A 27,805-nucleotide genomic window follows, 5' to 3' on the forward strand; every position below is an offset into this window, starting at 1 on the left:
AACTCGTGAGAAGGGTTCCCTGAAGAGGGACGGGGCAGGGAGGTGAGTTGGTGGAACTGCTGTGAATGGTATGCAGTATTCGGTTTGTATTATTTCTAAGGACCCATTGGTTTAGGTGCTGCGTAGTCACCTAAGTGGAGCACCCACAGGGACCCTAAAGAAGAAGGGAAGGTTACTCACCTTGTGCAGTAACTGGAGTTTTGAGCTGTGTCCCCATGGATGCTCTACACCCACCCTCCTCCATTGTGCTCCTGGCTAACACAATCGGGCGTAGAGAAGGAACGGAGGGTTATCTCTGGAGGGAGTTGAATGAGGCTGTGACTCAGCCACGTTGTGGTACAAAAATAATCGTCTTCTTTGTAGCTCTCGCACCTTCTTAGAGCATGGGGCAAGCTTCTGACAGTGCGGGCAGTGACTGACAGGATGGTTTTGCTCTGGGCAGTGCAGGCACTGCTCGTGTCCGTCTACCGCTGTGATTGCTGTCCCGCACCCTGTGCACCTTTTAAAGCCCAGTGATACAGGCATAACAGGGTTTTTTCCCCCTCTGTGTTGTCCTTTGGGCAAGCAGGACGCAGCAAAAGTGCCCGGGCACCATTTCGCCTGCTTTTCTGTTATTCTTTTCCTCTTTTCTTTTTCTTCTTTTTTTCCTTTTGATGCTGTTAGGGAGACTGACTAAGTGCAACCAATGCCAGCAGCGGTTGAGAAGAACTGAGTGAATGGCCATCATTGCATGTCTAACTGTTAACTGGGGCGATTGCGCAATAGCGCAACATGCGCAGGTGGCCGGAGGGCTGCTAGTAAAGATCTCCAGAGCATGTGCACAGCAGTGCTGACGCCCATGGAAACCCTCGAAAAACTAATAATTCTGTATCTTGAATATAGTTTCAACCAATTTACCTGGTACTGAAGTTAGGCTTACTGGACCAATGCCAGGATTGCCTCTGGGAACTTTTTAAAAAAATTGGTGTCACATTCGCTGTCAGTCATGTGATGCAGAAGCAGATTTAAGTGATAGGTTACATAACAGTTAGTAGTTCTACAATTTCATATTTACGTTCCTTCAAAACACTTAGAAGAATTACCATCTGGTTCTGGGGACTTACTATAGTTTCAAATCCTTCTCTGGCATCACCTCAATCTGGGATAGTTCTTCAGATTGGTCATCTAAAAAGACTGGTTCAAGAATAGAAATTTCTCTCATTCTTGGAATAAAAACAGATGCCATTGTGGAGAAGCTAAATTAATTCCTTGCTAAAGGAATACTCAAGAAAAGAATGTAATTTTATTTAGCGTCCTCACTCCTAATTCTTGAGTCTTTTGATAGTTACTCTTCAAATGTTTTTTTTTTTTTGGCCTGCTTAATACTTTTACACTTGACTTGTCATATTTTATGCCCCTTTTTATCTTCCTCAGTTGGATTTAATGTCCAGTTTTTAAAGGGTGCCTATTTGACTCTTACCACTTTTTACTTTGTTGTTTAGCCATGGAAGTACATTTCTGGTCCTCTTTTTTCCAATTTGGGGTATACATTTAATATGAGCCTCTATCATGGTGTTTTAAAAAGGTTTCCATGAAGTTTGCAGACACTTCACTCTAGTGATTGTTCCTTTAATTTAACCAGCTTCCTAATTTTTGCATAATTTCCCTTTCTGATGTTAAATGGCTCTGTGGTGCCTTCTCTGGTAACCCTTCTCCCCCAAGGATGTTTACATTTAATTATATTTATAGTCACTATCAGGGCTTGACAAACAGCAGCAAAAATCGCTTGCCAGCCCCGTACTGCGCATGCGCAAGAGCCGTATTGCACATGCGCGTGCCACGGATGAACGGGGCGCGTGGCGAGTAGACTGTGTAGTTTGTCGAGCCCAGATCACTATTACCAAGTGGTTCAGCTAATGCTCCTCTTTGTGACGATCCTGTGCTCCACATAGGAATAAATAAAAAACTGCCTCTCCGCTTACAGGTTTCCAGGATCAGCTGCTCCATGAAGCAATCATTTATGGGGTCTCAATTATTTCTGCATCCTGTCCTGAGGAGACATGGACCCAGTCAGCATGGGGATAATTGAAATCCCTCATTTCAAACTATTGAGTTTTCTACTTTTATAATCCTTATCTCCCTGAGCATTTCAGTAACCACCACAATCTTGGTCAGATGATCAGTAGTATATTACTCCTGCCATATGCTTATTATTAAAGTGTGAAATTTCTATCAAAAGATTCTATGGTAGTTTGATTCATTTAAGATTTGTATTACATTTGTCTATGCATTCTCTCTCAGAGTGCCACACCCACACCAGCAGAACCTGTTCTGTCACATATTTTGTACCTGGGGTTAATATTCTATTGATTATTGACATTCCATCAAGCTTCTGTGATGCCAATTACTGCAGTATCTCCATTTAATACCAGCTGCTCAAGTTCATTCATATTAGTATTTGGACTTAGTATGTTTATGCAAGCACTTAAAAAAATGTATCACTTTTTAGTTGTCTGCCATTATGCAATGTAACAAAATGGGACTCTTGCATTTGCACTTATTTGCGCTATATCTGCACTTCTTAAAAGTAAGGCTCTGAATATGTACAGAAACAGATACAATAAGCTTTCTAATCAACCACTACAAGAATGTAATGTTGAATCCTGAAGGGCCAGAGAAAGAAAGGGCTGCTTTCCCCCTCCTCTCTACACTCCAATGAATGGCATCTTGTATGGAGAATAAGTGAAAAAAAGGGAGATCAAAGCAGAGAGGATTTGAAGAGAGAGAAAATGCCCAAATAGGGCAGCTGGTAGTGAAATTTCACAAATATATTCACTCTTTAAAACAGAGTCATTGTCTTTAATGCACTATTTAACTGAGTCAAAAAAGTACATTCTGCAATGAAGCATGACCATCTGCGTGTTGTAGGTTTTTTACTCACAGTTCATAGCCCCTTTAAACTAAAAGGACAATTCAGCCTTCACCCACTCCTAGAACTGCTCTTCCCCTGCTCCCCCCCACAAAGTAACAGTATAGACTCATATTATGGTTGTTTTTGTTACAAGCTTGCCGCTGACATGCTCTGGAAAAAGGGTAGTATCTGTTCTTGACACTGTGGCTTTGACACAAAGATCATAATTTAAAATAGTCTCTGCTCAATATAATGAGTTTATCACCCCCACATTGCACTTGCTCGTGCTACAGTTTGCTATATATGTATTCCACACAGATGTGCAGTGTAGCATACACAGAATGTTAAATGAACAGTACACTAGCTTGGAGAGTTCTTACCTTTAACACGTCTTGTTTGCTTTTTTCCACTTTGTCTTGTAATTTCTTAAGTTGTTCTGGATTCAGCGCTGGATCAGCTTTGCTATTCATTTCTCGGGATATAGCCAGTTTCTCCTCTTTGCATGCTGCATGGTATGCTTTTTTAGCAGCTTCCACCTACAAATGAAGTTTTGAACTTTTCTGTCTGGTACAATTTATAAATCATCAACAGCAGTTATGTATTAGTAACTTCACAGTAATGAAGAAAATAGTATTTGTTTGGGAAGAACCTTATATTCAGACCCATTCATTAGCTCCTTCTTGCTGGTAGCTCTGACCAAGGGGCAGAAGAGCAGGTAATGAACTGAACAGAGCAACACATCTTGAAGAACAATACAGGTAGTCCCCGGGTTACATACAAGATAGGGACTGTAGGTTTGTTCTTAAGTTGAATCTGTATGTAAGTCGGAACTGGCGTCCAGATTCAGCCGCTGCTGAAACTGATCAGTTTCAACAGCGGCTGAATCTGGATGCTAGTTCTGACTTACATACAGATTCAACTTAAGAAACCCAGGCGTCCCCAAGTCAGCTGCTGCTGAAACTGATCAGCAGCTGATTCCAGGAAGCCCGGGGCAGAGCAGCTCTGCTTCGGGCTTCCTGTAGTCAGCCGCTGGTCAGTTTCAGCAGCGGCTGACTTGGGGACGCCTGGGGCAGAGCAGCTCCGGTGCTGCTGGGTTGGTCCAGTAGCACGGCCGCTCCTCGGCGCTACTACACCAACCCAGCAGCACCCCAGCTGCTCTGCCCCAGGCGTCCTGATTCAGCCACTGCTGAAACTGATCAGCAGTGGCTGAATCAGAACTCCTGGGGCAGAGCAGCTGGGGTGCTGCTGGGTTGGTCCAGTAGCGCCAAGGAGTGGTGCTGCGGGACCAACCGGCAGCGCCCCACCTGCTCTACCACAGTCCCCAGGCTTTGCTCCACGTCTCCCTGGTCTGCTGGAGAGGGGGGGGGGGGCACTAGCTGCGTCCCCCCCCCCCCAGCAGACCAGGGAGACGTGGAGCAAAGCTGCGGAGGACACGGGCTGGACCCGCAGCGCTGATCTGGAAGCACCGCGGGTCCGGCCCGGGTCCTCCGCCGGGGAGCAGCTTTTCTCGCCCCGGAGGAGGCGGGCAGTGGGACCAGGCGTCCTGCCGCTCCAGTCCTCCGGGACGAGAAAATCCCCGTTCGTAACTGCGGATCCGACATAGGTCGGATCCGCGTAACTCGGGGACTGCCTGTAGTTAAGATAGGCAAGTAACAGCTTTTAATGTGAGTGCTTGCTCATGTTGATTCTAGTCTAGTGACTCAAGCAGTATCCCTGGAGGCAGGCTGCAAGTTCATGGGCATACAGCTTGCAGTACTTACTAATGAACTATAGTACAACTATTTACAAGACACTAAGGCTCGAAGCCAGAAGAGAGCATTGCTAACCCTTTCTATGCAAGGGAAAGAAGCATTCCAATCAACTAGCGTGGGTGATGAGACGGAACTGAGAATGTAGGGCCAGTAATGCCTCACCTATCAATGTATGAGTGCAGCAGTTGAGGAGCTATAGCTGCTCAACTAAAGCAAAAATCTGACAACTATCCACATAGATGCATGCACTTAGAATGGAATCAACATGAGCAATCACTAGAAGATGAATTCTATTTTTATATATACATAATTGGACATTCTCCTTCTATAGAAAATAAGTTACTATCACTCAGAGAAGTTTAATAAAAGTGAGGGAAAAAAGATTTTCTGATGCCTCACAAAAAGCTCTGAATAAAATGGTTTGCTTGTTTGTCTCTCTTGTGAGTCCCCGCCCATACCCTTCTTCAAATAGACACAACATTAAAGTGACTCTCTCAATGTTTTTTCCATGAACATTTTTCCTGCAGCTTGTGCCTCAGCTAAGTCACAACCCTATAACTGTACAAACAGATACTGCTAGGCGGACAGAAAAATAGGTTAACTCCACCCTCTCCAGAACTTTGCTCAGGGTACTGAGGTTGGAGACAGGGCAGTGGTTACTGAGAAAATCTCCAGAGAAGATTTTTCTTCAGAAAAAGATCTAAAGCAGACAATGAATGAGAAAGGATCTAGACTGAGTTTTCCCACTTCAGTGATTTCTATGTGGCATCAATATATTGATATACAACCTCTAATTATGTACCTCTTTTAGCTTTTTTGCCCAGGGTTTCTGGGCCTTCCTATATAAATCGTCTGCTTCTTTCGTTTCCTTAAATCCTCCGATCATTTGCTTATGAAAGGCTTCCTTCTGCCAGTTCTTGATCTTTTCAAAGTCGTCGTTCATCAGTGCATTTTTTACCTCTAAATGTAATTCGCTCACTTTTTCTGCTTCTGACATAACTGCATACCAAGCCTTTTCTACTGTTCCATACTGTGGACCTAAACACAACAGGACACATCATTTTCAATAAGCCACAACACGCAGGACTTTCATCCCTAAAAAGCCATCTGAACTTCTCTTACTACAGAGTTCTTCAATGGTATTTAGTTGTACATAATCCATAATTCTACCTTATATTTTACATCTTAAATCCATTTTCTGACAAATTATGCAATTGCAGATTAATAGATTTTAAGTCCAGAAAGAACCAGTTTCATTATGTAGTATAACTATGTGCATAACACAGGCCATAACATTTAAACCATTAATTTTTATATCAAACCCAATATTGAAATTGAATGTTAAGTATCCGTCTAAAAACTACGCTAAATTCAATTTAAAGAACTGAACATTCTACCACATCCTGTGATAAATTACCTAGAGATGTTAAACAGTTTACTGGTATGCTTACCAGTTATCATGAGGCTTATGAGTATGCTTATTGGATAATTGGCCCTTGCTGATGAACTCTGGTAGGATTCCACAGCCACAGTGGGCTGGGTAGCAGGACCTAAGCTAAAATGGTTAACCGGTTAATATCGTTTAACTGATTAACTGTCTTAACATCCTTAGAACTACCCTCTAACAAATTACAGTTTGTTTTCAGTTTCAAGATTTAACTGCCAACTACTGGAACTTATTATATCTTTGACTGCGAGAAAGTTCTATATCATCAGATATTCTCTTCCCAGCTAGGTATAGGCCACCACCAATTTCCCTCTTAATCATCTCTTAAATAAGCTAAATAATTGAGTTCCTTAAGTCTCCCTATACAGTATGGTTTTCAGCCCTCCATCATTCTCTTTTTCAGCCCTCCATCATTCTCCTTCACCACTTTTTCCAAATTTCTGTGGATCTATAAACACCAAGGGGGAAAAAAAAAAACCCCAAAAAAAACAGTACTCGACTAGTGGCCTCACTAGTGCCAAATTCTGAGATAGTAATTTCCCCACCTGATGTACCTCTATTTTTATAGAACCTTGATAGCCTATTTGATGAACTTCTGTTCATATACACAAACCATATTTACTCTTTTGGCCCTACATTGAGCACTCATTCTGGTAAGCCACCATGATTGCCCAGATCTTCTGAAACGATCTACACTTTGTCACAGTCAAAGCACCCTTCTTTGAAATGGATTCATAATTCCTTCTTTGTTGATATACGATCACAACTGCCACTGACTTCTTAACATTTAAATTGCAGTCTTCATATCATGTGTCCTCTACTACTTCAGATAAGTAATATCAAATAGTTAAGTTCTCTGGTACTACATCCCTAAGAACCTCTGAGCAAACAAGGAAAGAGTCACTTCATTTGAATAATGGTCTTCATTTAACAAAAATTAAGCCTCTCAGAGTTTAATCTCATGACATTTGTTACCTTTTTCCACAAGTTGTTTCCATCTTTTTGCCCATTCTGTAAGCTGCTGAGCATAGACCTTCTCTATTCTTGCACGTTCGTGAATACAGTTCATGAGATCGCTGCAAAGTCTGTGACCATCATCAAATCGCTTTACTGTACGTTTATAATTTCCAACCTAGACATACAAAAATATTTAGGAATTGCTACTTGAATGCTGTGGGCACAACAGAGGCAAATCTCCGCTTTATCAGTAATATAAGTATGTGAAAACGTAAACCACATTATTAAAAGCAGTAACACAGATGCCACTGTTTATAGCATAATTTTCAATAGAAACAGTTGAAACTATGAAAAATGTATATTTTGTTTAAGTAGGAAAGCTGAATATGAGATTTCAATTTCAAAGTACTACATGGTTTATGGAAGACTATAGCAAACCATTTTCAACAATGCTCAAAGGTCACACTGCATGCTTTCCTGCTAAAAATAGTGGGGTCCACTTGGAAAGTTACACTAAGCAAAGACAAAAACAGAACCACAAATATACATTAAGTAAGCACTTCTGCACTAATAGAATCCAGAACTGTAATAATGTACGTATGCATCCAAGACTTTTGGTAATGTAATTATGACTGCAGTTTAGGATATTATTTAAAATATTTTTACCCCGCCCCTCTATTTAAAATATTCGAGGAGGCTTTAAAAATTTTAAACACACACACACACACACACACACACACACACACACACACACACACACCCCTTGTGAAATGAGGTTTACAGGAGCGGTAGACAAAGGCTCCCCCTGTCAACCAATCCGCTGAGCCGGCACAGCGGCCATTTTTATTTTAATGAAGCCGGGGATATTTAAATCCCGGCTTCTTTGACTATGTTGGGTAGACTAGTTTACATGCTTCTGTCGGCAGAGGCATGTAGTCTACACATACCCTCAGAGACTAACTTAGTATCATGATCTAACAGGACCACTGCTGTTCAAGTTTTTTTTTTTTTTAGTTACAGACTAACACAGCTACCCCCTCAGACTTATGGAAACTATAGTTAGGGAGGAATGAATAAGGAGCACTGTAAAATTTACACTTAGTATCACAAAGGAAAAGTCCAGGGTAAAGGAGAACATAGTTTATGGATGTCACATAGAACAGCTCGATCACTTCAAGTCTGGCAGAGACACAGAAGATAGGCAACAGATTTTCAACAGTGAAAAATTAAAATGGAGTAAGTAGGTAACAGTATAAGTTACTGTAAAATTCTATTTGGAAAGGAACTAAGAGCCAATAGGAGATCCCATTAACAACATGCAGCCTCTAGAGAAAACTGAAAAATATCCACAGGCACTGTGAAGATGAACTAATGCTTTTGTAAACATTAAAAACAATTAACAGATTTTGTCCAGTTTATAAACTATGAGAATTAATTACTCAATTTGCCAAAAAATCCACTCAGCTGCAAAAAGAACACACTCTGATAGTTAGGTGGCAATTGAACTTATTTTAATATTTCATATTTAAATGTATATGACATTTTCAGATATGGACACAGTTAATGATTTGGGGAACTAAACACAATCTTTTAGGTTTGCTTTTTACAAAATTTTAGAACAAAATTTTGTAAATGACTAAAAACTGGACAAGACTGCAAAGTAACCTATGTGTAAATTCACTTGATTCTAATAGTTGCACAATCAATTCACAGGTGTACATTTTTAAAATGTTCCTCCCACTTTTGTAAAAGGGAATTTAACAAAAGCAATTATTTTCTACTCAAAGGTAAGTAAAAGGCCACACTTCATTTTCAGCTCATCTATGATGACTATGTTGACATTTCCATATAGAAATATGCTAAGTCAAAAGTGACAAGCTTGTTGGACTGATGACCACAGTAACCTGTTCAGCATTCCTTAGTTACTGGGGTATATCCATTTCCCCAAAGCAAAGGATGCCAGGTGGCAAAACCTACTCTCTTCCCTCCTGAAAAGCCAATTATCTAGCTTAGCTATGCAAAGGTGATTTGTTTTAATCTGGTCAAAGAACAGTGTATTCACTGTTAAATAACTCCTTACAGGTAGAAAACCATTTGTTGTTTTTTAAGTTTATCCTGTACAGACTAACTCAACCATCCCCTGAAACTTCCTTATAGGATATGTGAGGCTAGAAGCAAAGTTAACCCATCTCAAGTGAGACGGGTCAAAAGTGGCCCATGCTATATGCCTTTCATCTAGTAACACAAAAATTTTAACATTTTCCTTTATTTTCAGCAGAAAAACTGGGAGATGATTCACTTTAGACAACTAGGAGAACAACTGTACATAATTTACTTAATCTTTGTGTAATTAAAAGAAAAAAACTGAGCAGTACAAAAAATAGGCCTCCAGACTCTTGACTATGAAGGAACAGATATATTTGCTCCAGTTCTGCAAATGAATGCTATCAAAACTGGTTATGCTACCTTCCACCACTTAAGGAAACCTCATATAAGCATCAGTTATTTTTGTGTCTAATTACATATCCTAGGACTTATCGTAGGCTGTAAGTTAGATCATACATTTAATTTACCAATAATTAATAGGACTTTGATCCCTGGCTTATAGGATTCATAATGTAATATAGAGGCTACTAATTCTAGGTTTCTGAACATTTTGGTAATGGCTAAAGACTGCCACCCTCAAAAAATTGATCACCTACCTTTTGCAATTATTCTTCCAGGTATGTTGCTTATTCCACTCTTGTGCACACACAGTCATTGGAGGTTTTTGCCTTAACAGTATCCATAGACACTAGTGCTGTCCCCATGAGTACTGCTAGAGGAAAAGTCTCTTGCTCCAGTGAATGGGACACTTATTAGAAATGCATATTTGTATCTACACAAAGAAGCAATGTGGACGCTAATAAGCTTTTTAGGTGGTGTAGCCAGACACAAACCCCATTTTGTTTTACACGAACCCCATCTTGTTCCCCCCCCCCTCCAGAGAGCAAGAGAAAGGCAGTCAGCCTTTGATGCCCTGGGAACGCAGGTGTGGTGCCTGTCCCTGACTCTACCATAAACAGAAACCAGACAGTAAATGGGCTAGCTGACGACTCAGGGCCTCCTGTCGCCCTGATGGCTAGTATCAGTAATTGACACACCTGCACTGTCTCAGGAAAGGCATCTTCGCCCATCACATACCAGAGGTGCCCATTGTCTGCATCTTCCCAGGTGTGAATTATGCTTTGCACCCTTCGTGGGAAACTTGGTGTTCAAAGCCATTTTTCCTAATTGGCCACTTAAGACCAGGAAGAAGCCTACATGACCCAAGGGGTATAAAAAGAGGTTCAGTAGCCCACCCCATTTGAGCTCCAATCATCTATACCTGCTAGCAGGTATTGATTGTCTCCCGAGGTCTGTGGGACGCCCAACCTCGCCCTACTTCTTCCCGAGGGATTGAGAGAAAGACGCTGGCCACGCCAAGTCTGGAATGCAGGGGTAAGAATATATACCTGCTAGTTGTCTATTTTGCATGCATTTAATAAGAGCTCAGAAAACCAAAAGGGTTTCATGGTACCTGTAAGTGACTTAGTGTAATTTCTGTCCTGTTTTTTTTGTAGTGGCTGTGTTATCTGCAACACAGTAGTAGCATTTAACAGCTAAGTTTACCCTGTAACAATAAAATAGTAACTGTTTAAGCTTTAACCTGACTCCTTCAGTTGCTGTAACAGAACCAGGCACAATTTAAAAGAACTTCAGCCGGTCATTAGGGACAGATATAGGGAGAGCTTGGGCGTTTGGATTTGTGTCACACCCAGGTGGCAAAATCCACTGGGGCACCTTTCAGTCTTTCCCCAAGGCTGCCCGCTGCGAAGGAATTACGAATTCTAGCAGCTGAAATCTAAGGTGTAATAAGCTCTTCCTATAAACTCGGGGCGTCTGAGAGCCTGTTGGCTGCCCTCTGCGATGGGACCTCAGTCCTAGCAGTAAAGTCACAGACGTTAAACTATTTTTCAGGGCGCCCTCCAGCCTCCTAGGCTGCCCACTGCAACGAGACTTTGTCTCAGCAGTTGAAGACTTGGGTGTAACACACACGCACACACTGCCCTGACCGTCAGCTGACAGGTGGTAGCCACTTTTATTGCTATGACCCCAGACAAAAGGACTATACTGCATGAAAGTGAAAATAAATTTCTTATTCCTCAGTGAATAGTCCAAGAGCAGGGTGTCACATGTTGACTTGGGACACAGTACTTCACTCTTCTGGGTCACTGAGCTTTCATGCAAGTTGAATGACTTTCGCAGGGGTTGTCTAGATCAGTGGTTTCCAGCCTGTCAAACCGCAGGCCAGCAAACCCATTCGCAATTTGACTATGCAAATAAAATGTTATCGGTCCACCAAAAGCCCCAGCCCCCAGTGCCAGTCCTAACACCTAGAGCTCCCCACCCCTCCACTACTCCCCAGCACCAGCCACTGACCCCAGAGTCCCCGGCACCCAACCCCCCATGTCAGGCTCCCACCCTCAGAGCCCCCAGTGCCAGTCCCCCATCCCAAAAGCCTCACTGCCAGCCTCCCATTTCCAGAGCCTCACTGCACCCAACCCTCACATCAAGTCTGCCAAGTGCCAGCCCCAGTCCCCAATATTAGCCCCACCCCCAGAACCTCCCCAATGCCAGCTCCCCACCCCAGACCTCCAGTGCTCCCTAGTGTCAGCCACCCACCCCTTAGAGCTCCCCAGTAATACCCCTCCCCCCAGGCCACAGTGTCAGCCCCACCTCTTAGAGCCCTCCCATGCCTGCCTTGCCCCTCTTACCTAGCCCTGTGCTGCTGCCTATGCAGCTGCTTTAAGGCTGCCGTGCCAGGCTCTGCATGGCCCTTACGCCACACAGCAAAATCCTCTTCCATGGCCAGAAAGAGACTCTGCTCCTGCCCAGCACTGGTTGGTTGATGGGAGTGGCATGTCCTGCCCCACCTAACAACCACAGAAGGAGGGGAGGAGCTGGGTGATGTATCCCAGCCCCAGCCCTCAGAGTCGCCACAGCCTGGCAGTTGGGAACCACTGATCTATATAGGCTTCAGAGGGTAGCCGAGTTAGTCTGATAGCACTTTAAAGACTATTTGTTGTTTAAGTTTATACTGATCTATATAAACATTTTGTTTCTAGCAAAATTAGCATATGAATCTACTCTGATCTAGTTTGCCATGGAGCAACTGTCACGTGGACTTGCTGACACACAGTAACAATTTCTTAACCTGATCTTACCTAGGGATGTAAGTGACTAGTCAACTATCCACTAAGCATATGCTTATCGGATAGCTGACTAGTGACTAGACTGGTCACTTACACCCCCACCCCTCCGCCACACACACACACTTTCTGCCTCTATCAGAGCGAGGCAGCAATGGGGATGAGCAAGAGCCTATGTTGGGGAGAGCCAGCTTAAAAACCAATCTCCCCCCCCCTCCCTCCAGCACCATATCTGCAGGGAATGGGGGGGGGGGGGGTAGAGGAAGTAGGGGACAGGACATGAGCCAGGACAGCTGAATATCCGCTTGCACCTGTTCTCTCCTCCCCCCCTCCCGCTGTGCTTCAGCCTTTTAAATGTATTAAGTGCCTAGCGGCTCCCTGCTGAGGCTCTGCAGTCCTCCCCTCCCACTCAACTAATCCACTAGTCAATGGAAATTCCATTGACTAGTCAATTAGCTGATTAAATGCCATTTAACACCCCTAATCTGACCTACTCCCATTTTAAAAAAGACAAGATCAAAGCACATTCAAAACTGTTAATGCCCGTCAACAGGGTCCACAAGATAGTTTGTCTGTGGCATGCTAGCATGGGGTAGATTCATACCCTGCTTGCTGTGAAATAAATGTTCATGTAGACAAGATCTCGTGACTCTTAAAAAGTCCCTGTGCCAAAAAGAGTCATTGTAATATGTGCTGAAGGCAGAGACTTGAAACTGCTTTCAGAGCATCAAATATAACAAACGGAATAGACAAACAACAAATATGGCTGTCTGGCTTAGGGATGTGAACTAGTTGACTATCTGATAAGCAAATGCTTATCAGACAGTCAACGCACTAGTCAATTAGTTGCTTCCCCCTCTTGCTGCCTCTATCAGAAAGAAGCAGCAAGGGGGCGGAGGGGAGGGGAAAAAAGAAGGGGTGTTTCAAAGCATGGAGCCTGCAGTCAGCTGGAGACTCCCCCACTGACCCCGGGCTCCATGCCCTGACACTTTGAAACACCACAGGGAGCACAGGACCAGTGGGGGACTGCTTGAGTTCGCTGCAGGCCCTGTGCTCCCCCTCGCAGTGCTTTCACTTTTGAAGTGTAGCAACAGCCCCGACGCTGTTGCTATACTTCAAAGCAAAGGCACCCTCATTGACTAATTGAATAGTCGATGCAAATTGCATCAACTATTAGATTAGGGATGTTAAATTTAGATTAATTGGCTAATCTCGCTTTTATACTCTTCTGGTAATGGGCAGCTTGTTGACCACTAATATTTAACATTTCTCAAAAATTAAGAAGTGCTGAACAAATCCTAGAAAAGGAGGACACTGACAGTAATATCAGTTTGGTCTGGGAAAGCTGATTACCTCTGAATATTCACTGAAATCAAACTGTATAGCTGGAAGGGACCACAAGGAGATCATCAAGTCCATCTTCTCATGTTGAGGCAAGACTATAGTTCTCCTATTAAATTCTTAATGACAAACAAAGCTCAGTTAGGGAGCATACCAACAAGTTTTTTAAAAAAAATTCTATAGAAAGCAAATTACTTATTGTAATAATTGCATCAAAAACAAATATATGCATCTCATCTGAACTGCTGTTGTATGCAGTCCATCCCAACTCAGAATTCCCAGCTGGTAATGTTTTCTACACTTTTGTAGATCTCTGTCAGAATATGATATTTATTTTTGCTTGATACGAGATACAACTATTTTGCCTAAAAAGGCAATTTTTCACTGGATGTTTCCCATAGTTCACAAAAATAAATCCTGAGTTGCTTTTACATATTACATACAGGAAAGTTGCTAACTTGGAGACAAGAAAAAAAAAAATCTAGATTTTTTGTCTGGGGGTCATCATTTAGTGGAAATTCTCACCTACTTTGTTAGGGGTTCTCTTAAAAACACAAGCGCTAAAAAAATCAGAAGATCATAATACCAACAAAGCTGCCAATGAAAATTAAACTACCTTCCTCAGGGTAGTAGTTTTACATAAGATATGCAGAATTCTGAACTGCACTGCTTCTATTTTGACAACCATCAAACTTTATCCTTTTTAAGAAGCACTGTTCTAAAGTCTGGCAGACAATTCTAAGAGTCAGGTTGGACTGATTTCAATCATGGCTATTTAAAATCACTGGTCTTAATCACGAGTACAATATTTACTAAATGAGTTCACTTTCAAGATTGAAATAAATGATCCTCCCACCTCCACCCCTTTAGCCATTTTCTTATTCGAGCCCACTGATCCTTACCGGGAATTTTCAGTTTCTATACAGCTTTATAATACAGCTACATAGGTAAGGTAATGCACGCTATTTTTAGTTTTACCAAAACTGAAAATTCTCAATTTTAATGGACAGGTCAGATCTAATGCACCTGGTAATACAAATAAGTTGTTTTTGATTGGGGCAAAACTCTAATCTCCTGCAAATTCATGGGCACAGCTTTTCATGGCGATGTTGCCTTTATGCCAAGCAATAGCAGAAATTTGCCCAGTGTCAGTTTCCCATTTGGCGTAAAAATCTATGACAAAATAAAATCTGATATTTTTAAAATATACATTAGTGCAGTTTCCCTAAACAGCAGTAGAAACAAACCGTATATAGAGATTTGGGGTTCCTACAAAAGATGCTAAAAACCACTGTTTTGTCTCAAGTTGCATCTATTTCGAACAGCTGCCTCTCTCCAAAAGCCTGGCAATCAAACACGGACTACAATATTTCCATTCAGAGAGCAAACAAGCTCACATGTTCTGACTACTTAATGCATAACTTTGTTCCAGCCAGACTTATCACCAGAAACCAAGGAAATTCCATTAGCTCTACACTGTCCCTCTGGACAACATGGTCTTCAGGTGCCCCCTCACATCAGCCCTCTCCTTTATTTGAAGCTGTTTTACCACAAGGGAATCTAAAGCTATATCTACACTACCAGATCAGGTGGAATTCGTTACAGTTGATTTAACATCTGAGTTTATAAAGTCAAAGGTGTATGTGCTCATTGGGCATATAAAGTTGACGGAGCATAACCCCCCATAGTGTGTCTACCTTCAACTTTAACAGTGATGCATCATGGGTAGTATCCCACAGTTCCTGCCGCAGGGATGTAAAATCCTGTTTAATGCTTAACCAGTTAACTAATTAAATACAAGTGGTTAACTGATGGCTAGCAGAATCACTGACACTTCTGAGGACCACTGCTGCTTCCTGGGGTTCAATGGGGCTGGAGCAGCCAACGGGCACTGTTAACCATTACTGGTGATGCTTACTAGGGTAACCAGCCTGATGGGACAAAAACATTGCAGCAAGTGCTTCTGGGTACATCAGCAGCCCTCCATAATGCACTGATTTCCTCCCTCTTCCTCCTTGCCCCTGCTTGAAAGCAACAGCAAACAATCTTCTGCACCCTTTCTATCCTAGTTATCCATGCTGCCGCTATAGAAGCACAAGAATGGACCCCATTCAACTTCAAACTACTGCATTGCAAGCACCTTGCATGTTATGCTACAGCAGGGGTCAGCAACCTATTGCAGACATGCGGGAGCTCAGCCCCACCCCTCTTCCCCCACACAGCCACTGGAGAGAACTCCCTCCTCCCTGTAGCAGGTTAGGCTGTGGTGGAAGGAGGCAGCGCTGGGCCGAGGCTCCTCAGCCATGCCTTGGCCAGGACCAGAGACACTTCTGCCGCAGCCATGCAGTCCAGGGACAGCCCAGAGTCACATTGGAGTGGCAGCAGGACCTTCAGAACAAGCCCTGGACTATGTGGTTGCAGCAGCAGCAGGGCTCTGGGGCCAGCCCCAGACCGTGTGGCCACAGCAGTGGGGCCTCTGGGGTGGGCCCTGGACCACTTGGGCCCTAGCAGTGGCAGCGGGGCCTCCCTTCATGGTAGCCCAGGGCAGTGGGGCCACAACTGTTGCTACAAGATCCCCCCCCTTCGTGCCTAGACCCTCACACACTCCAACCCCTTCACTCCCCTTCTCCCACCAAGACCCGGCATCCCCAGCTTGTTCTGTTACCCTCCCTTGTTCCTGCACCCTCCCGGCCAGACACTTCAACCCTGCTCCTGCATCCACTGTTGCTGCTGCACCCTCTTACCTGGCCATACACTGCATCCCCCCTTGTTCCTGCTTCCTTCACCTAACCAGGCACCCTACTCCTAGCCTGCTTCTGTACCCTACCTCCCACCCAGACCTCGCAACATCTACCCCTTGTGCACCCCACCCCTGTCCCAGATCCTGCACCTATCTCTATCCTACTTGCTGGCAACCCTGTCTTGCACACTGTACCCCTCATTTTTGTCCCTACCCCAGAGTCTAAGGGGGCCCATAAAATTCACTAACTCCAGAACCCCAGAAAAGTAAATCTGGTCTATGGGAAGCTCTGAACCTCAGTGCCCCCCTTGCCTTCTTCTCACCCCGTGGAGCTGGGGCATTAGAGGAGTGAGGTGTCTCAGCTGGAGGCCACATTAGTGAGGGCTGAGGGTTTCTGCAGTTTTTTGTTTCTCGCTTGTGTGGGCTCCAACTGATTTTTCTGTGGGTCAGTGATCCCGACCCAAAAAAGGTTCCCAATCCCTGCCATAAAGAAAAAAAACCATGGAAACCTTTTGTGTTGGACATAATATTTTACTTTATTTAAAATGAAGTTTGATAAACTAATATGAGAAAGTTAAAACACTTAATCAGTTTCATAATTTAAATTAAATCATTCTCCCTAGCTGCAATTGGTTCAGAAAATACCATCACCGTACCCAGCCTGCCCTTGCCTCCCATCTCCTCCCCCCAGCAGACAGATTTATGAATAAGTTAAATCTTGGTATGGCACTTCTGAAAGGTTGCCGACCCCTGAACTATAAAAGGGAAGATCCGCAACAGTGGTAGTCGCCAAGGTTGGGATAAGGACATTCGCATGACTTGAGGCAGCCAAGTTTGTCAGGGCCAAAAGGGTGCTATCAATATCACTGTTGTGGCATCTGCAAGAATCTTTGCTATCACCCGTGATATCAACGGGATGGGTGGAAAGGCGTATAGCAGGTGTCGTGCTCCCCAGTCGAGGAGGAAGATATCTCCCTGCGAGTTGCTGCCTATGCCCGTCCTCGAACAATAAAGGCGGCACTTTTTGTTGCATCGAGTTGCAAAAAGGTCCATGTCTGGATAGCCCCAGACTACTCCGTTGAGCAGCTCCCATTCGTGCTGCAAATGGAAGGTTCTGCTCAACGCACTGGCGATGGTACTGCTCTTGCCCAGAAGATATGTGGCCATGAGTGTACTTTGGCGTTGGCTTGCCCAATTCCAAAGGTGTATGGACTCTGCACATAGGGATCTAGATCTGGCACCACCCTGCCGGTTGATATAGTAAATTGTGCAGATGTTGTCGGTAAGAATTTATACCGTAGTACTGTGCACGTTGTGAAGGAAATGTCTGCAGGTATTGAAGACTGCCCGTAACTCCAGAAAGTTTATGTGGAGGAGGGATTCGTGATAGGACCATAGTCCCTGAACCTGAAGGTAGTTCATATGCGCCCCCCAGGCAAACAGAGATGCATCCGTGGTGATCTGAAGAGACTGGGTCTGAGCGTGAAAGGGGACACCTGCCAATGTATTGCTTGGGTCGCGCCACCAAGCTAGGGAGTCCCTGACACAATTGGGGACTACCACACATCTGCGAGTATCATCGGTACCTAGCATATAGATTACGAGAAGCAAATGCTGAAGGCATCACATATGAAGTTGTGCATGTGGAACTATGTACGTTGCTGCCGCCATGTGCCTCAACAGCTTCAGACACATGAGTATGGAAAGCCTTGGAGCCGTGAGCAAGGTATTTGTTAAGTCCCGTATGATGTGAGATCTGTCAAGAGGTAGGTATGCGGTAGCAGTCCTGGAGTCCAGCCTCACTCAATGAACTCCAGGGACTGGGACAGAATCAGGGAAGGCTTTGGCACGTTGATGATGAGGCCCAGAACCTCGAACGGGTCTCTGGTGGTATCGACCGCAGCTTGTGCCTCGCGTGCTGTGGGAGCCTTCAGCAAACAGTCGTCGAGGTAAGGAAAAATCGCGATGCCCGAATGGCCGAAGGTGAGCAGCGTCAACCACTGGAGTCTTGGAGAAAACTCTTGGCAATGCCGACAGTCCAAAGGGGAGCACCACGTACTGATAGTGGTCATTGTCTAAGGTAAAATGCAGGAACCTCCTGTGGGCTGGGTGAACAGGCACGTGGAAATACGCGCCCTGGAGATCGAGGGATGCGAACCAGTCCCTTTCGTTCAGTGCTGGAATGATAGAGGCTAGAGTAACCATCTTGAAATTGTTTTCTTAGATGATGGTTTAGACCACAAAGATCGAGGATAAGCCTCCACCCGCCAGACTTCTTTCGCATGAGGAAGTACCGTGAATAGAAGCCTCTGCCTCTGAACTTGTAGGGAACTGTTTCCACCGCTCCAATGGTAAGTAGACACACAACCTCCTGCCATAGCAGGGTGTAGTGGTCAATTGCGGAAGAACTTTGTACGTGTTAGTTTAGGGGTGGTGAGGCCTGCATTCCTTTCTCCCTTTTCCCTATATCTGATGAGCCAGAAGGAAGTATTTGGCAACATACGCCACTTAAGATAAGCATTAAACATAAGAACATCAGAACGGCGGTACTGGGTCAGACCAAAGGTCCATCTAGCCCAGTAGCCTGTCTGCTGATAGTGGCCAGCACCAGGTGCCCCAGAGAGGGTAGACCGAAGACCATGATCAAGCGATTTGTCTCCTGCCATCCTTCTCCAGCCTCTGACAAACAGAGGCCAGGGACACCATTTCTATCCCCTGGCTAATAGCCTTTTATGGACCTAACCTTCATGAAATTATCTAGCTTCTCTTTAAACTCTGTTACAGTCCTAGCCTATATTGTTGCCAGTATAGCAGGAACAAGTATGAGACAAGGGCAAGAACGCATAAACAATTCTGTTTACCCTACCGTACTGATCACGTAAACAGGGCCAGAGAACAAGTAGAACTAGATCAGAACCAGATCGATAATTAACAGCTAAGCCCTACGTCAGCACATAATGAGTAAACCCTAGAAATTTCCAAACTGCCAAACAAGGCAGGAAAACTGTATTTAAGACTGCCTCAGAGCCTAGCAAATCGGACCTCACCGATGGGCTTTGGGTACCAGCACCTCAGAAGCTGAGACAACTTCCCACTTCGTCTGCAGCCTACCCGGGGTTCCAGGCTTGCAGGAAGGGACGTAAGATATGCCGCTTCTTTGTTATGTTGGTCTTCCAGTTATGGGGCACAGCTGTTAACTGTCAGGAAATAAACTACCGTATATTCCGGCGTACAAGACGACCTCTGAAGTTAAAAAACATCCCCCAAAAATCAGGGGTAGTCTTGTACGCCGGATGCCCCGCCGCCGGAGCCCCTCCGCGGCTTTGAAAGCCTCGGGGGAAGCCGGCGGCGGGGCATCCCAGGCGCGCATAGGCTGCCCGCCCGCCGGAGCCCCTCCGAGGCTTTCAAAGCCGCGGAGGAGCTCCGGCGGGGGGGCAGCCCATGCGCGCCTGGGATGCCCCCCCCGCCGGTTTCCCCCGAGGCTTTCAAAGCCGCGGAGGGGCTCCGGCGGGCGGGCAGCCTATGCGCGCCTGGGATGCCCCGCCGCCGGCTTCCCCCGAGGCTTTCAAAGCCGCGGAGGGGCTCCGGCAGCGGGGGGGGGGGGGGAGCCCAGGCGCTCCTGGCGGCTTTGCTCCCGGTGCCTCTGGTCTGCTGGGGACCATCTCCAGCAGACCAGGGACACCGGGAGCAAAGGAGGCGGCGGGGCGCTGGGGTATAAGATGAAACCCTATCTTTTAATTAAAAAGATAGGGGGTCGTCTTATACGCCCAGTCGCCCTATACGCCGGAAAATACAGTACTTGTGTTTGTCAGATACCTGTGTGGTGTATTTTGTACCTTGAGAGTCCAGTGTCCGACCTGAAACTTACTCTGGCCGGCTACACACAGGCTCTTGAGAGGGGCCCCTGAAAAGGGACAGGGAAGGAGGAGTGGGAGGGGGCAGGGTGGAAAACGGAATGGTGAGGCCGGAGGTCATGAGCTCTCTGACCCATCGGTTGGTAGTTATAGTGAACCAATGGGGATGGTAAGGCCTCAATTGGTGGTGGAACGGCTTGGTTACTTTGCCGGGAGCCTCTCAAAGGGGAATAGCGCAAAGTCCCTAGACTGACATGTCAAACTTGCTGCCGAGACTGTTGCTGATTCGACACCTTAGTAGGTTGCTGGCACCATCTCTGAGGGCGTTGCCTTTGCCTCTGCTGATCGTAAGGCCTGAAAAAGGGCCTCTGCTTGTTGTAGGGGTCGACTCTTACGCCTGAAGGGCGGCGTGTACATCCCAAGTATTCTCAGGGTTGTTCAGGAGTCCTTTCCAGAATGGAATAACTGGTCGGTGTTCTGTGCGAATAGGGAACGCCGGTCAAAAGGCAGGTCCTCCACTTTAGGCTGGAGATCTTTGGGCACAGCGGCCAAGTGAAGCTATGAGGCACGCCACATGACCACTGATGTTGCAGTGGTTCTAGACGTAGCATCAGCGATGTCTAGTGAGATTTGGAGTGCAATGAGGGCTGTCTTATAACCCTCTTGCACTACCGCCCTAAGGAGCTGCTTTTTGGAGTCGGGGAAATGCTCCATGAGTGGCACCAACTTGGAGTAGTTGTTGAAATCATGGTTCACAAGTTGGACAGGATAGTTGGCCATCCTTAGGGTGGCAGTACCTTCCAAGGAGGTCTAGTCGTTTAGCTTCCTTGTCAGGAGCTGTGGTCTTGCTTTGTGAAGATCTAGACTTCTGTTGGGCAGCCTCGACAATGATGGAATTGGGCAGGGGATATGTAAAAAGGAATTCTACGTCCTTGGCGTCAAAGTATTTCTTGTCGGTGCGCTTGTTCGTTGGTGGTACAGAAGCTGGCATCTGCTATATATTGTTGGATATCTCCAAAATTGCCTTGTCGAAAGGGAGAGCCAATTTTGCCCCGCTAGAATGCCAAAGATTTCTCAGAAGAGCATGCTGCTTTTGAGGCGCTTCTGAGGTATGCAAATTCTGCAAGTGGGCCACCCTCCTAAAAAGTTCTAAGAAATTGTTTATCATCTATTGGAGAAGAATCGTCATTGAACACTGCATCATCTGGCGAAGACGACGATAAATTGGTTGGAGAGTCCAACTGTTGTTGTTCAGCAGGCAGAGAGTGGGCATCGCCGCCATGGTGGGTAGAATCTAATGGGGCACTGCCTGTGGGTGTCGGAGGCACCCGAGCAGGAGGGAGAATGACCTGAGTTGGCAACTGTGGCGAGTGAGACTGGGGACTGTATGATGATAAATGTGGCAACCATGTGGAGCAGCGTGGGCGATCCCAATAAAAAGAGGCATCACAAGTGTAGTGGTGATGTCTATGGTATGAGTGTCCAGGAAAGTATGAGCTCACACTCCTATAACGGCAGTGGTGCAAACGAGCCAGGGAGATCGGTGAACGTGACCAGAACGAACAGTGAGACAGGGATCTGGAATAATAGCAGTGATAACGGGGAGACTTAATAGATTGTCTTGGGAACCTCCAATAACGCCTTGAGGGCGATCGGTGTCTGTCAATCTCATCTGTCACGTTGTGGTGAGGTCGAAGGCTTAGGCGAAAACACTGCCCTCTCTGGACTGGGTGAAGGTGTACGCATATGCCTGGTTTTCCTCTGGGCTTTGATAGGAATTGTCGTAGGTGATGGAGGCACGGGGGCAGGACTACCGGAGACTGAGATGACCGATCCGGACTCGGATTGTTCTTGTCCCAGGGATGATGATCTAGTCAATGAGGCCAGTGAAGGCGGCCAGGCTCACTTCTAATGGTGCAAGCTGTGCCGGTTCCACGGATGGTGCCGAATGTAGCTGCAGTGCGAAGTCACCCCAAGAGACTCTTGGTGTCGGCTTGTCACGCACAGTGCTCGATACAGAGCCACGCGGAGCAGAGTCCTGTGCCAGCTTTCTCCATGCTACCCTCAGTGCCATCTCTGCCCTCAGTGCTGTTGGTAAGGCAGGGGCAACGCTTGATGCCATTCTCAGCACCGGCTCCGGTCTCAGTGCCGCCAGCAGTGCCACTGCAGGTGGCGATGCCGCATGAACTCTCGATGCTGCTGCTGGCGCCAACTCGGGGCATGGTGCTGGGCGGGACACCGGCGCTGACATCGACGAAGGCACCAGGCTAGGCACTGATGTACTTTGGGCCTTAACAGGTTTTGCCACGCCATGCCTTGAAGCGAGTCTGGACATGCTCGGCGCGTCACCTGCGGTTACACTCCGTGATGGAGTGGAGCTTTTAGTCTGGTGGGCCTTACGGGGCATCGGGTAGCCCACCTGTTGTCCCGCCGGTGGCAGCTGAAGTGCCTTGTTGAAAAGCAACATTTTCAGGCACATCTCCCTGTCGCACCTGGCCCTGGCGGTCAGCTTCGAACAGTGGCCGCACTTTTGGGGAATGTGGCCTTCCCCCAAGCAGCGTATGCATCGGGAGTGGCAATCCGATGCCGGCATACCTTCGCCACATGAGGTGCATTTTTTGAAGCCCGGAGAGCCGGGCATGGTGAAGGTTGTCCATCGGGTGAGTCCTAACGTGCCCGCGGATAACGGTAATGGTGAACAGGAACCAAACTTAGTTTAAAAAAAAAAACTAAGAACTAACAGTAACTTTAACGAACTATAGCTATGAGGAAGGGGACTAACTGGGACAAACGAGTAACTAATTTCTAATTTCTCCTCAGAGCGGAGCAGGAGCTTGTTCCAACTCTGTCTGCAGCCATGGACGGTTGTGGAAGAACTGGCGCATCGGACCACGTGACAGAAAAAGCACGAACAGTGCATGGAGTCTTCTGCGCATGCGCGGTCCACTGGGGGCTATTGCTGGGAAAAACTCTCCAGACTGCGGCGCTGGTACGAGTCCAACACCTATAGTGGAGCACCCACAGGGACACTACTCAAAGAGGAACAATTAGCAGTGTCTGCAAAAAAATTTTTTGCGTATTAAGGCCACTTTTACTAAACTTTAATTATTTTCCCCCCACCCTGAAGCACAGCAATACCAGAAAGAGACCCACTTTGACAGTTGAGAAGCAAGTGGCAAAAGCCCTGTGGAAACTTGCAATGTCAGATGGGAATCAATTCAAAGAAAGTAAGTCTACAGTGGAGGCTGCTGTGATCCAAGTAGCCAAGACAATCAATACACTTCTGCTGCAAAGGGTAGTGACTCTGGAAAATGCAAAGGGCATAGTGGCTGGGGTTCTCTAACTGTGGTGGGACGAGTACATAAACTGCAAGGAGTACTTCTCAATGGCAGGTGCTGGTAGATCACAAGAGACATTTCACCAATATCAGCATAGGATGGTTTGGAAAGGTGCATGACACACACATTTAGCAACTTCGGTCTCTTTGGAGAGGTGCAAGACAAAACTTTCTTCCCAGACTGGAAAATTACCATTTTCATGAGGCATAAGAGAGCGGTCAACAAAGGCTTCCCTTGTCAACCGATCCGCATCTAGACTGCCATGCTGTGCCGGATCAGCTGACTGTTGGCACAACGTGGCAGCCATTTTTATTTTAATGAAGCGAGGATTATTTAAATCCCCACTTCATTGACTATGTCGGGCAAACTAGCTTACATGGCTCCGTCGATGGAGCCATGTAATCTAGACAAACCCTTTTTGTTGTACTGGGTGGCGAATAGGTCTATATTGGAGTATCCCCAGTGCTCAAGGAGGTTGCAGGCCATGTCGTTGAGCAGTTCCCACTTGTTTTGTGGGGGAAAACTCCTGCTGAGGACATCTGCAATAGTGTTGTTCTTACCGGGGAGGTACGCCGCAGTAAGGGTGATCCCATGTCAGACAGCCCAGTTCCATAAGTGGATGGATTTGGTGCAGAGGGATTGAGAACCATCCTGCCAGTTGATGTAATAAATGGTGCATATGTTGTCGGTGAGGATCTGTACTGTGGTAACTCGTATGATGTGTAGAAAGTGTTTGCAAGCATTGAACACCACCCGCAATTCAAGGAAGTTTATGCGCTGCAGGGACTCCTGAGGTGCCCACAGACCTTGAGCATGATAGTTCCGTAAGTGGGCCCCCCAACCAAGTAAGGATGCATTTGTGGTGAGTTGTGCAGCTGGTTTTGGGCCTTGGAATGGAACGCCCAATAACATTCTTGGGGGTGCACCACCACACTAATGAGTCCCTAACATATCTGGGAACAGCAACTGCCTTGCGCGTGCTCTGGATCCCTGGCCCATATATAGTAAGTACCCAATGCTGAAGGCACAGTAAATGGAGCCTTGCGTGAGACAAAACATAAGTAATGGCAGCCATGTGTCCCAGCAACTGTAGGCAGGTAAGTATGGGGGTCTTGGGAGCGACCACTATGGTATGTACCAGATCTTGGATGGTATGAAACCTGTCTAGGGGTAAGTATGCTCTTACAGTTATCGAATCCAGCCTCGCCCCGATGAATTCCAGAGATTGGGACAGTGTTAGGGAAGATTTTGCCAGGTTGATAATTAGCCCCAGGGTTTCAAATGCTGCCCTGGTTGTGTTGACCACCAACGTAGCCTCATCTAAGGTGGGGGCCTTCAATAGACAGTCATCCAGATAGGGGAAGATCGTGATGCCAAGATGTCAAAGGTAGGCAGCAACGACTGCTAGGGTCTTGGAAAATACTCTCTGTGCTGCCGAGAAACCAAACAGTAGCACTCTGTATTGCTAGTGTTCCATGCCCACTACGAAACGGAGGAACCTCCTGTGGGCTGGGTGTATCATTATGCGAAAGTAGGCATCCTATAAAATGAGGGACACGAACCAATCCCCTTTGTCTAGAGCTGGAATGACTGAGGCTAACATGACCATTTTGAATTTGTGTTTTCGAAGGTGGTGGTTGAGCCAGCGCAGGTCCAGGATAGGCCTCCAGCCTCCATTCGGGTGAGGAAGTACTGGGAATAGAGTCCTTTCCTTTGGAATTGATCTGGTACCCTCTCCACTACCCCGACAGTAAGGAGGCATGAAACATCTTGGTGCAGAAGAGGTTCGGGAGAGGGATCCCTGAAAAGGGACGGGGAAGGAGGGGCAGGAGGGGGCAGAGTAGTGAAAAGGATGGTTAAGCCCGATGTGAGGATCTCTCGCACCCAACGGTCGGTGGTTATAGCGAACCAGGGTGGGTAGTATGGCCTCAACCAGTGATGAAATAAACCGCCTGTGTTGTGCGGAATCTCTGTAAGGGGGATGGATGGCACGCAGTCCTTCAATTGACACGTCAAACCTGCTGCCCGGCGTCTTATTGATTGGACGCTTTGTTGGGCTGCTGGTGACACTTCTGTGGACGTTGTCTCTGTCTGGGTTGGTCATATGGCCTAAAGCGGGGCGCGGCATAAGAGAACCATCTCTGCTTATTGTATCTCCTGCATCTGTACGGTGGCGTGTACATTCTCAGCATTCTCAATGTGGTGCAAGAGTCCTTGCCCGGGTGGAATATTTAATCAGTATTTTGGGCAAAAAGCAACTGTTTGTCAAAAGGTAAGTCCTCTACCTTTTATTGTAGGTCTTTTGGGACCAATGCGAGGTGGAGCCAGGAGGCGCACAAGCATGACCACCGAGAAGGCCGTAGTCTGCAATGTCGAGGGTGATCCATAGCGCTGTATAGCCTTCCTGGACAACCGCTTTCAGCATCTGCCTCTTGGCATCAGGTAAGTATTCTAGTAGAGCAACCATCTCAGTATAGTTGAAGTCGTAGTTGGCGAGGAGAGCCACATAATTAGCCACTCTCAGCGTGGTAGTGGCAGACGAATACTCATCCAGAGTCCATCTGCGGCTGTGGACGGTTAGGAGGAATTGGCAGGGCCAGAATGCGCGCCACAAAGGAGCGTGAATGGCGCGAGATAGCGAGCGCACATAAGCAGTCTGGCTGGGCTACTGCTAATGAAAAATCTCTGACTTGCAGCAGAGGGACGAGCCTAACACCTTCAGTGCAGCAACCATAGGGACACTACTCGATGAAGAAACTATCCATCCAACTACTAAAGAAACTAACTACTAACTAGAAGAACTGCTATTTTATCTTCTCAAACCAGGCAAAACACTGACGTGGATCTGCAGCCAGGGACGATAGAGAAGGAACTGATGGGTGGCACAACTGTGGACATGATCCAGTAAGGCGCTAACACCTTGAGGTGCTTACGGCATATGCACAGCCCTGTGACTAATGCTAGGGAGACAGTGCTAGGGAGAACTGATTTAAAAGCCAGTTTCCCCACAATACTGCCTCCCACTCCCCCCCCCCCACCGCCTCTGATATAGAGGCAGCAAGGGGTGAGGGAGAATGCAAGTGGTCCAATCAATTACCCAATCGCATCCATAATCTGGCCTGAGGCCCTAAACCTAAATCCTCCCTGCCCCTTCCCCTACCATGGAGCTGGAGCACCAGGGGAGTGAGGTATTTCAGTTGGGGGCCATATAAGAGAGGGTTAGGGGATTCTGGATGTAGTCATCCCTCCCCACTTGTGTGGTCCCCAACTGATTTTTTTTGTGGGTCAGTGGCCCCCAACCCTAAAGACAATGTTGAAACCTTTTGTGTTGGACATAATATTTTATTCTATTTAAAAATGAAGCCTGCGAATAAGACTCCAATTGGCCCAGCCCCCATCTGACCACAGCATCATAACACTCCTGCACCCCCCTCAAACCAACCCTGAACCCATCATATACCTGAACCCCCTGCCCTGAGTCCCTTACATCTCCACATTCCCAAACTCATGCACCCCCACACTCCCAGTCCTCTGCCATAACACTCCTGCAACCCCACATACCATAACTTTGTGCCCTGAGGCCATCATACACCCAAGTCCCCTGTCCTAAGCCCTTCATACATCCCAACCCAGACTCCTGCACCTTCACATCACCAGTCCCCTGCCATAAGTGTGACAGAAGATAACCTGAATGCACACATGAAGCTGGATTTCATTTCTGCTATTATTAATCATTATGTCAATTATCAATAATAGTAAGTTGCATATTTTCAGTCATGCAAATTGGCATTCTTATATGGCTTTTTGTTGTCAACTTTTTCTGAATTTTGATGTAGTTTGGCTCTTTGGTTTGAAAAGGCTGCCGACCCACTGCGCTAGAAGAAAGGAAATTCTTAGGAAAATGGGCCTTAATTTACCATTCTTTGCTCAGAAAAATCTATTGTTCCATTACAATGGGATATCCAATAGCAGTGTCAGAGAAAGAAAATAAATGAATAAGATAGATGCATCTTTCACTTATTTTCTATTTAAAACAAGGGGTGATCATAGTATGCAAATCCCTGTCTCCAAAGGCAGAAACTAAGGGAGACAATGCAATTAATTTATTAAAAAACACACACACACACACACACACACACACCTTAGTGAAGCTCTTAATGTTACCTGGTGGTCACCCTACTTTTCTGTATGCTGGATATGCTCCTTCAGGACAGAAGGGTACTATGGCTCTGAATAAATGAGCATGCATATTTGGA

At 46.1% G+C, this 27,805-nt stretch overlaps 1 protein-coding gene and 2 long non-coding RNA genes across 9 annotated transcripts in view; 2 read left to right on the top strand and 1 right to left on the bottom strand.

Moving 5' to 3' along the window:
- The window catches only part of LOC102459807 (uncharacterized), a 51,890-nt gene extending 49,600 nt beyond the window's left edge, over positions 1-2,290 (top strand). For all 3 annotated transcript variants that reach the window (XR_012896133.2, XR_003090254.3, XR_003090253.3), the window contains one exon: positions 1,964-2,290. This is a non-coding gene — a long non-coding RNA (uncharacterized LOC102459807). The remainder of the gene's footprint in view (positions 1-1,963) is intronic.
- The window catches only part of PACSIN2 (protein kinase C and casein kinase substrate in neurons 2), a 118,054-nt gene that overhangs the window by 31,074 nt on the left and 59,175 nt on the right, over positions 1-27,805 (bottom strand). For 3 of the 5 annotated variants that reach the window (XM_075899269.2, XM_075899278.2, XM_089769945.1), the window contains exons 3-5: positions 7,064-7,220; positions 5,444-5,679; positions 3,271-3,426 (exon numbers count right to left, since the gene is read on the bottom strand). In XM_075899269.2, the coding sequence (XP_075755384.1) occupies positions 3,271-3,426; positions 5,444-5,679; positions 7,064-7,220 (549 nt within the window). Of the gene's footprint in view, positions 1-3,270; positions 3,427-5,443; positions 5,680-7,063; positions 7,221-13,629; positions 13,737-27,805 lie in introns of all 5 variants that reach the window. The other 2 variants (XM_014575789.4, XM_006127705.5) reach the window with 1 other exon arrangement.
- On the top strand, positions 24,773-27,186 carry LOC112546542 (uncharacterized). Its single transcript, XR_016347148.1, has 3 exons — positions 24,773-25,299; positions 25,847-25,991; positions 26,376-27,186. It is a non-coding gene; the product is annotated as an uncharacterized LOC112546542 (long non-coding RNA).

The sequence above is a fragment of the Pelodiscus sinensis genome, chromosome 1 (assembly GCF_052426305.1).
Source record: "Pelodiscus sinensis isolate ZL-2025 chromosome 1, ASM5242630v1, whole genome shotgun sequence".
Taxonomy (NCBI): Eukaryota; Metazoa; Chordata; order Testudines; family Trionychidae; genus Pelodiscus; species Pelodiscus sinensis.